General features: G+C 33.8%; 1 protein-coding gene across 1 annotated transcript in view; it reads left to right on the top strand.

Moving 5' to 3' along the window:
• The first annotated feature begins 670 nt into the window (after window positions 1-670).
• The window catches only part of LOC127719474 (sodium- and chloride-dependent glycine transporter 2-like), a 33,394-nt gene continuing 23,134 nt past the window's right edge, over window positions 671-10,930 (top strand). Inside the window, exon 1 of the mRNA XM_052225623.1 lies at window positions 671-837. Coding sequence (XP_052081583.1) covers window positions 832-837 — 6 coding nt within the window. The 5' untranslated portion in view covers window positions 671-831. The remainder of the gene's footprint in view (window positions 838-10,930) is intronic.

Below are 10,930 nucleotides of genomic sequence, written 5' to 3'. Positions count from 1 at the left end.
GACCTTTTTGTTTGTTTATTAAGGTCACGTTTAGTAAACTTCGGCAATAAACTATGACATGAAAGTTGATTAGTAGGCAATTTTTTTCACTGAATGAAATATCTTTTATCGATTATAGGTTATGGTTTCGTAATAGATGTAAAAAAATCGTGTATAGAGGACTTAGTTTAATATATATACATGCATTGGTTCACGGATGGAAAATTTTAGATACCGGTAGAGAGTGGCTAGCCAAGCCTTTCATGCATGTTCCGCCTACGAGTGTTTGTAAATAACTGTTGATTAACGTACTGCTACAGTGCATTTTTATTTACCAACAAATGAACATGAATATTTCAGGTAAACCGTGCATGACGTATATGTGTTATGACATACAAACATAATAACCAATCAGTGAAATAAATTGTATTCTAAGGAAAGGTCGAGACTAAAAGACAATCGTTGATTGACAGAGGCCGGCATAAAAGTTGCATTTAAAGTAAAAAAAAACAATATTTCTTAACTTGATCAATATTTGTTTAAAATAGATATACCTATGTTTTTAAATTACAATCAGTATATACACAATGTCATTTAAGTCCTTTGTTCTGTTTCACTGTGATAAGTAACTCATCTTAATTCCCCCATACAAATTACCTGTTATTTTCCATGCTTGAATGATTTGACGACTGATTCACTATTATTTACACATGCTAGTCATGATTTAAGGAATACCTGTATTTCAATTATTTCATTCTGTACCTGAAACTTGCTGAAAGCAGTCACACATATAATTGATTTTTGGAGATACAATTCTATTGAACGAGATAAACTTCGTAACACTGTCGAATCATGTCGGTGAGTCACATTTTAAAAGCTTATTACAAAAAAAAAAAGAAAAACAACTTGTAAGAAACAATTTGATATAGTTTTTAATTTTTCTTTTGTTCGTGCAAGACTTTGTTTATAGTAGTCAGGTTGAAATTTTAAACATTTCAACTTATTGATTTTAAATTAGTCAAAGGGAGGCGAATGAATCAAAAGATACCAAGTATATATATATATCTAGCTTTACTTTGGAAGTTTTTTTTTGAACGGTGGATGAATTTTATCTGGATATTTACAGAGGCTGTCTTGGTTGACAGTAATCCCATATCTTAATTGTTAAAATAATACTCATATATAATACCATGTTTAGTATATCTCCGGTAATCATCATGTTGTTACTAGATTGTACATAGTTAGTAGATTATATTTTGCTAAAAAGAGGTTGTTTCGTTAATTCGTATTTAGACTCTCCATTCTAAGTGTATTTTATGCTAATTGAAACAAAAAAAACTTTTGTTGTTTACAAATATATAAACCGTTTTGCTGATTTACATGTGTGCCCGAGGACAGGACAAGACAATTCACTCTATTTTTATATTGACTATGCTTCTGAGAGTCCTTTTTCTAAATTGTTTCTTACATTTTAGACTTATTTTACTGGTGTATTATTCAAATCAAGAATTTTACTATACAAATCCTTGTTCAAATGCTGTCTGCTTAAAGAAATAAAAACAATAACAACATTTATTTAAAGTGCCAGAATGTCCTCGGTTTATGTTCTTTCAAATGATACCAATCTATTGTGTGTAGGACGCCATTAAATCATGAAACCTATTGAAATATAAGAATTTAATGTTGCATGACAATGAACTTCGTCTTTTCTCTTCATAGCATTATGACAAGCATTACTGACGGTCAGGAGATTTTAATACTTTTTATATTTAGAACTTTTGTTGTATGTGGCCATTTTTATTGTAAATTACCTACTAGGATTACTGTATACGGTAATTGAATAGTAATTTGCTCAAATGACTCGGAGTTGTAAAGTTATTCTTAGTTCGCAGTTGGCATACGTTTTCTACGGCTTTACAATAGGTGTATAGTTTAAAGTATTAATTCCAACAGTCTGACTGTAGTTCTATTCAAATAGACCCTGTATGTTACCAGAAGTGTTAATTGTATATCTTTGTCATGATAACAAAGTAATGTGATAGTTCAGTCGCTCTGGCACAATAACCCTGAGAATTGTGTTATTGTGTTATTTCATGTTACATAAGTTAATGTAATTTACCTCTTTTATTTGGGAATAAAATCTAAATGACAAGCCGACCTAGTCTGGGGCTTATAGATAAAGGGTCATGACTTACTTAACTTAATCCACTTCGTCCCAAGGGGGATATAGGGCAACAGTTTTTCTCCATTTCTTCCTGTCCATGGCTGTTCGTTTTGTTTCTTTCCAGGTCTTCCCAATTTTGCTCAGCTCAGTTATTATAAAGGGTCATGCATTTCATTGTCACGCAAAGTTTACCTGTAAATGTCTGTTTTTGGGGCAAACTCTGTCTAAACATTGGTTTTCAATTTGTCATGTAAAATAAGAAGATTTGGTATGATTTCCAATGAAACAACTCTCCATCAGAGACCAAATGACGTAGAAGTCCAAAATTCCAAATTGATATTGATAAAACATATGTCAATGAAGATGATTGAATGGTGCTGAGAGCTAATTTTCATTTCCATAATGTATTGTGTATTAGTTCCAGATAATGTGAATAACACCTCAAATCAGGCATTTGTTTATAGTGGTAAAAATGCTAAATTTGTGTTTCATTATTATGGCTGTCATTAAAGATATATTTTTGCACTTTTTAAGCTATATCTCGTTCGGCTAAAGTGTCCCATCCTGCTTAAAAATTTTGTCTTTCTGACACTCTAAATGCATTTAACTTTTATAATCGAGTGAATGCTAGACCTTAAACTTTTTCCAGCTTCACAGCTTTGTCTGTTCTAAGAATAATTTTCGAAGTGAAAACAGTAATTTTGTCAATTGTAATGATCGTTAAGACAATCAGAAACTTTAAATACTGTTTTATATCTTTCAATGTATGATAATTAGTATATTTCAAGATATATGAATGGCCATTTGTTTGCATTAATTAAGTTATTTAAAATTTCTTTTGATACCGCGTATACATTACAGCAAGAATGCACAATTAGTTCCAATTAGCATGTCGACATCCAGTATCCAGATATCGAATCGAAAAGAGTGACATTAGTAACCAAATCGTGTAATTAAATAAATCTGATTTTTTTAACAAACCAGATACGGATCTTTAACATCTGTTACTATCTATGACATACTGTATTTGTCATGAAAAAAACATGAATAATTATGTTACCAACCGGAAATTTGTATATTGTGAAATATACTTAATGATGGTTTTATTTCTGTGACTAAAGGGAGGGGCCAAGTACATGTCAATGAGACATCCTCCCCCTAAAAAACACTGTTACTAGTGTTTCGAATGAATAAAAATATAGATACAATAAAATGATTAAACGGGAGTTGTGGGGCAGTGGCGGAATCGGGGATGTGGGCATAGATGGCGTACGCCCACCCGTTTTGATTGGAAAACTTATAATTTTAAGCACAAGATCGTCATATTAAAATTAACATCGGTCCGCTCTGCTGTATTCATTCTTTTTTTCTGAAATTTTCGCCCCATCACAAATCCTGGATCCGTCCTTGTGGGGTGTATGTCGATGTAACGGCAACTCAACGACATAAATTGAAAAAAAATAACCAAAACATAACTTTTCTTCATACAGAATCTTATTTGTATGAACATGAGATAACTTTTACATGATTTTACAAGAATCGTTAACCGCTATAGAATGTTTGGACAAAATAAGATACAAAAACAGAATAAGACAAGTGTACTGCCGTTTAGGTCCTGGTATGTAGGATTTATGGTAAACAATTATTGATAATTGATAAAAGGTTATTAGTTATGACAAGGAAATATTTTAATTATTAACATTAAGATACACATTTAAATTTTTGGTTGCTTATGATTAAACCAAATAAAATTATATTCATAAGTGCTATTATATATGAAATAAGGATTTATCTATGTGCGGTATTTTCTTGTATCATCACATATTGGAAAGATGTTGAATTGAGGTTATTTACCCTCATTTAAACAGCAAGAATTTAAAACCCTGGTCAATTTATATCAGAACTGACTGTCATCGTCAGAAAGCTTCATGACTGAACTTTTTTTTTTTAAATTTGGAAAAAAGTTTTTTTTGCACCCATTTAAGAACCAACTGTATTGCCTTAAAGCTTAGCTTATACAAGTCATCGGGGCCTCAGTGGCCGAGTAGTCTAAGTAGTTCATCTACTGTATCACTATAGCTTGTCAACACTGGGGTTGTGAGTTCGAACCCCGCAAGGGGCAGGTGCGTTCAACACCCATATTACAACAATTGTCAGTTTTCTTGCCGAAGGTCGATGGTTATCGCCGGGTATTCCGGCTTCCCCCCTCCCCACCCCCCCCCCCCCCCCCCCCACTAAAACTGACCGCCACAATATAGCCTATAGTGCTGAATAAAGTGGTGTTAAAACCAATTATCAATCAATATATGCAAGTCCTCGAGTAACAAGATGGAAATATAGAAATTACTACAAGTTACAAGGGTATAATTGTCTTGGAAAATCCTATATACTGGGTTTTTATAGGTTCTTTTAAACGTACTGTAACCTAAAGAACTAGTTGAGATAGGAAGTACCTGAGAATCTAAAAGTAAACTCTGATCTTATGATGATGGACAGTATTGCTACAATGACTTCCGTGGCACTTTGTTCCCGGATGTCAACTTAGGTTAATGAAATAAATAAATGTTGTAACACACCTTTTTAGGAGTAAAATAAAATATGTAAATAGATGAACGATGACGTGTTTTGTAGTTGTATTTACCTGTTTAAGATGATAGTGTTGATACATTTAGTTGAAATTGATTTCATATCATATATATGTAGGTTTTAATGAATCTAGTGAATTTATCTTAGTTCACTTTCAAATTAAAGTTCACCCAAGAAGAAATTTGTTCAGAATGCGTGAAAAGTGGGTGGACACTAAAAGAATCAATAACACATAATTTTGATCTTTGATTGAAATGTCTGATAAATAATTAAAACAAAGCTGTATGAAATAGACGTAAAGGCTGAACAAAAAACTTCAATTGTAGATGGGGACATAACCTTATAAGTATGTAACGAAGCGTGCACAAAATGATCGCATTCCAGTTTATCAGTGCAACTAAATTGTACCCCTCCTCGTCCAATAGTAAACCCCAAGGATTGACTGGGGTATTAAAATGCAGAACATGTTTTCTGGACTTCTCCCTACCGGCAGTGAAACCCATACTAAAGAATGGCGTCCTTTTGACTATGACATAATGTCTGATATATAAATACAGCCACTCTCAGTCGTTATGGGGTAGATAAATCGGATCCTCGTGCATGTAGGACACTCGACACGTGAACTTTTGAAACTTCTATTTTGGAAAGGTTCGTTTAATTCGTAGATCGCCTGCTGTAAGGCAAAATACATCCCTATTATATAACCAACATGTCCTAATTTTCCAGTTGGCAGACGAAATTCTCACCGTTCATCCCGACATTTGCAAAAGCTGGCTACCTATTGGATTTATTATTAATTTGTCCTGGGCTTTATAACGGTCGGATGCATAGCCAAAAAAGATCCCCTCCCGAATATGCACAAACAATTTGCCACTGGACGGAAAGCTATAACAGGACAACAAACAATCAATCCAAAATATTTTTGCTGATTATGACAGAACAGTAGATTTGTTAAACGTTTAGCGCCTGAAATGAATTTATTCAATCGCCTGTCAAAAGTGTGCAGGCATTGGACAGTTTCTAGGGAAATATTTTGTTCATTATGTAAAGTCAGGCATTGAACAGTTTCTATAGGGAAATATTTTGTTCATTATGTAAAGTTTGTCAAATTAAATTGATTGAACTGACATGTTGAACAAAATTTGGGTATATTTAACTCAAATCAAATGAACTATTGTATTATGTTAACATTTGTTTTATTTGAATACGCCTTGAAGTCAAATGCTAACATAAAGAAATTTTTCTACCAGGTCAAAATACAGAAGGTCGTGTCGGGTTTCTGTGTAAATTTGCCTTCACTTTGGATATGTTGAAATTAAGGGAAAATAGGATAAAATAATTATTCGACCATTCTAATCTGTGAAATAGTTATGTAAATTATAACCTTTCAACACAGGAACACGTTGTTTGAGATATCAACCCTAACTTAAAACAGGTCCTTAACGATTATTATAAAAACGAAAAGTACATAATCGTTCAACAAAATTCAGGTAACTAATTACCTCTAAATTCAGGTATAATAAATAATAAAACCACACATTATGTTCATCCCCCAAAATAGCATGCGTAATTATTCAACAATAACGCTGTATAACTATAGGAACCGTTATTACTTGATTGATTAAAGGCTCCTTTGCGGAAATTGTCCCCAAGCTGGCTAATACAAATGTACAGATTAAAGTCTGATACCAGATTTACAATGTCCACTTGAAATTTGCTCATACAGATCTGACTAACTAATTATAAAACAACTTTCCCCCTCTATCAAATTAAAAAAAAAACAAAAAAACAAAAAAACAAACATAAAACATAAACAAAAACAAAAACTTCGAACTAAACACAACGCTGTAATATTGTTGGACTAAAAAATATGGGTCAGTCGCAGAATTTTATTCTCAATTCAAACATTTTTAAGACTTCGAATTCCCTATACATGTATATTTACTGAATGGCTTTGGATTGTCCAATCATATTCAATTAAAACTGGCATTGTCTGATAGTATTGAAGTATGTGTGCTTTCTATATGTTCGTTTAAACAAGTGAAAACAATTTTAACAATGTTTCATTGTATGTATGTATTTCATGCCATTTATACACCGTCCTTAACTGTAAATTATAGGTATGTATGTATTTCATGCCATTTATACACCGTCCTTAACTGTAAATTATATAGCGGCTTCCTTTTAACGGAGGTATTTGATGACCGTTTTATGAAGTTCGAACAACATGTAGAATTTAAGCCGGGAGCAGATTCAATTTATTTTTACAATTTTATCCACACGAAGAGTTAATTATTATAAAGATATAAAAATGCAATGTAGCACATCGCATTGAGTAAACTCATTTAAAACTATATGACCTGCTTTTCTGACATATGACACTGCGGAAATTGGACGCTTTTAAATGAGAAGTATACCTTTTGTAAAATTGTTTCGGGTTTCTTACTTGCCACACATGATATGCCTAAAGAATTTTCCACTACTTTTATAACCAAATTTCACCAAGATAGTCTGATCATGGAGTCTATTCGTGTAGAACTCGTGTGCAACGAAAATGTATTCAGTATTCAAATAAGATTTGAAAAACTGATTGTAATTTCATTAAGGCCAAAATGTATACTAGTACATGCTTGTTTCTTGGAAAAAAATGGGTAAAATGGTTTTATATTTTTACATAGACTACTAGTATTTGGGGAGATGTTATGGACTTTAACAGTGCTTAACCAAAAATGTCTGGACTTTCACGTTGCTTAACGGAAAAAGGGTATACATAAAAATAGGCTAAGGTATGTAGGAAGGCAGGAAAACAACTTTAATTATATTTGTTGTGCCTTAGCCCAAATGACACCATATACATTCTCTCGGCCGTGAATAATAACCACCAGAAAGTGTTTTCCTTCCCACAGCTGCAGTGAAGATCATTACTCTTCTCTTGAAAAATATACCTTTCATATACAACGGTTGAATAAAATAATGTACAAAATATATATTTATGACTTATACTAGTATACTGGTCTTTAGAAACCTGAAGATTTATATATCCAAGTAGCGTGAAAAAGTTACGGTGTGTTTATTTTTGTTTTGATCTTTGTGGGGATTATACTAAATTTCGATTTCGATTTGGTATTGGCTCTCTAATTTTGATGGGAGAAAAGTGGAAACAAGCAAACCAAAACCGTACATTAAAATCCAGTAAAATCCATCAAATCATTAATGAGACATGGAATTATCCAGACGACGTGGGGCCTCGGTGGCAGAGTGATCAAAGAAGTACCTCTACAGTGATTGCTGCGGTTGTGGGTTCGAATCTTAATTGATTAGGAATGCCAGTTTTCTGTCGAAGTTCGATGTTTCCCCCGGTCACTCTGGCTTCCTCCACTAATAAAAACTGGCCTATACGATAAAGCCAATAGTGCTGAAAGTATCGTTAAACAACTGCAACCAATCAATCCAGACGTCCTACGTCCCGATTTGGAAAACACATGTGCTTAACCGAATAGTATTAGTATATAATTTATATGTTCGGGGCGGACCCCAAGGGTTGACTTGGGTATAGAAATATGATAATTCCTTGTCGAAATGGGCATCCTTTTAGCTGTGTGGAATGTTTAAAATTGCAGTCATTCCCTGTCAGAATGGGGACATTTAATCCGTAGGTGTCCAGTTGCGAAGTAAAATATATCCATTGGCCAATATTTCATACATGATCTGGACGAGAACAAAGGAATTATAAATACAACAGGGTGTCCTGTAATAGGGGATCGACGCGGTTGATGACGGGAATGCCATTGGGAAACGAGGGTATATTGGAAAGGAACAGAAATTTAGCCTTGCAACAACTCCCCTACTGACCCCTAAATAGTTATTGTAAGGGTTCTTAATGTACAGAGAGAATTGGCACCCTCTCCGCAAACACACATTTTCATGTGTGTGTTGTGCTTTGCTGGTCCCCCTGTTCAGTCCTAAATTCGAAAAGTCGGTTAAAACATTTAAAAGGCCACCAAATCAAATAGTGAAACCGCTAAAATAACATTTTCATTGGCTCTGTCTTTTTTTTTTATCACAAATTCTTTCCCAATCCGCATCCTAAAAACGACGACTGCATTGGACAAAAACTCTTGGGATGTGGTGTATTTAGGGTCAACAAGCAATCAATCAATTGTTACACTTCAATCTAAATATCGACCTTTCAGTTTACTCGTGTTAAGACGTAGTGTCACTGTGAGATTTTGTCAGTATTTAGAGGCGGATAGTACCCCCTGATCATCTTCACTCAAACTCATCTATTAGCTACAGTTGTTTATTTTTTACATGATCTTACATGAACGCATGTATTTGTTCATATATATTTCTTATAATAAAGGAAGTCATAAAGGATAGATAAGGTTCGAATTTAACATTTCCGGAAATGTTTACTCATTGCTGCTCGTTTCAGTTTCTTTATTTAGAAAATTAACTTCCGGTATTGATTGTATATTGCAAAACTGTTTATTTTTTATTTTTGGCAAAGCAAAGAGACTGTTAAAATATACTTAACAAAAAAGTCAAGGATAACATTAGTATTTAAGTTCATGTGTGATAATCTTCTATAAGAGAAAACACAGGCACTTATTTCTATCCAAGGGAAGATCCACTATCAACTTCTTCTTCTCCTCTGGATCTTTAAACACTTTATAGGGTAACCATACTTTCGTATGTTGAACAGTTCCACCACCAAAAATATACACATAATGAAAATAAAAAATAACAACAAAAACGAGCTCGTAAATATACGTTGATTGTGGATCTTCCCATGTATAGAAACACTGAGTGCGTGTGGCAGATATTTCAAGGCCTTCGGCAGAGGTATATATGTCTCTGCCTTCGGTAATCCATTTTAGGGATTCTGAGTCTGCATGGAGTGTTTTTCCAGTATATATTTATATTCGGTGAAAAGCTCATTAGAGCTTATGCTTAATTTGTTTGTCAATATAATGATCCAAATAAAGTTTTAACAGTTGCTTACTTTTCCGATTTGGGCAACTAAATAAAAAATTGCTGTGGAACCAAAACCCCAAAAAGGAAATAAGACTTTGGATCAAAATCAAGAGTGTAAAAATGTCATCTTCTATCCAGATGATATTATTCACAAGAGATGTAAATTTATCCTCATTCAAAAAGTTTATAAAAGTTGATCCGAGATTGCTAGAACACGATATAATATATTATCACTTCCCTGAAAAAAAAAAACAAGATTTTTGAAATCATAATGTGCAAATTTCAAACATAACTCATTTTTGAAAATTGTAAAGGCCAAGTGCATTAGGATCTGTCAAGACACCAAAATGCCAATACGACCCAAACAATTGGATAAACCCATTAGGAGTTGTCACCCTTAAATGATGATTGTAACTAATTTTTACCATGTTGCCAATTATCTCAAGCTGTAATAGATATATGGAAACTGTAAACAGGAAAAATGATGAGCCATATAAGATCTACAAAAATGCCAAAATGACCAAATCATGGGCAGATGGGTTGATTCCCTAAGACACCATCACAAGTTAGGTGATTAATCCCTTTTTATACGACCGCAAAAAAATTTTTGTGGTCGTATATTGGTATGACGTTGGCGTCGTCGTCGTCGTCGTCGTCGTCGTCGTCGTCGTCGTCGTCGTCGTCGTCGTCGTCGTCCGGCGTCGTCGTCCGAATACACATTAGTTTTCGCACTCTAACTTTAGTTTAAGTGAATGGATCTCAATGAAATTTTACCATAAGGTTCAATACCACAAAAGGAAGGTGGGGATTGATTTTGGGGGTTATGGTACTAACAGTTAAGGAATTAGGGGCCAAAAAGGGGCCAAAAATAAGCATTTTTGTAACTTCCAGACATAACTTGTGTGTAGGTATATGGATCTCTCTGACATTGTACCACAAGGTTCCATATCACAAAAAGATGCTGGGATTGATTTTGGGGGTAATTGCCTCCAAATTTTAGGAATAAGGGGCCAAAAAGGGGCAAAAAACAAGCATTTTTCTAGTTTCATGACAATAACTTGTGTGTAAGTGTATGGATCTCTCTGACATTGTATCACAGGGTTCCATATCACAAAGGGAATACTGGGATTGATTTTTCGGGGTAATTTCCTCCAAATTTTGGGAATTAGGGGCCAAAAAGGGGCAAAAAACAGGCATTTTTCTAGTTTCAGGACAATAACTTGT

The sequence above is a fragment of the Mytilus californianus genome, unplaced genomic scaffold (genome assembly GCF_021869535.1).
Source record: "Mytilus californianus isolate M0D057914Y unplaced genomic scaffold, xbMytCali1.0.p SCAF_11, whole genome shotgun sequence".
Classification (NCBI taxonomy): Eukaryota; Metazoa; Mollusca; class Bivalvia; order Mytilida; family Mytilidae; genus Mytilus; species Mytilus californianus.
This window is presented reverse-complemented; position numbering and strand designations above follow the sequence as displayed.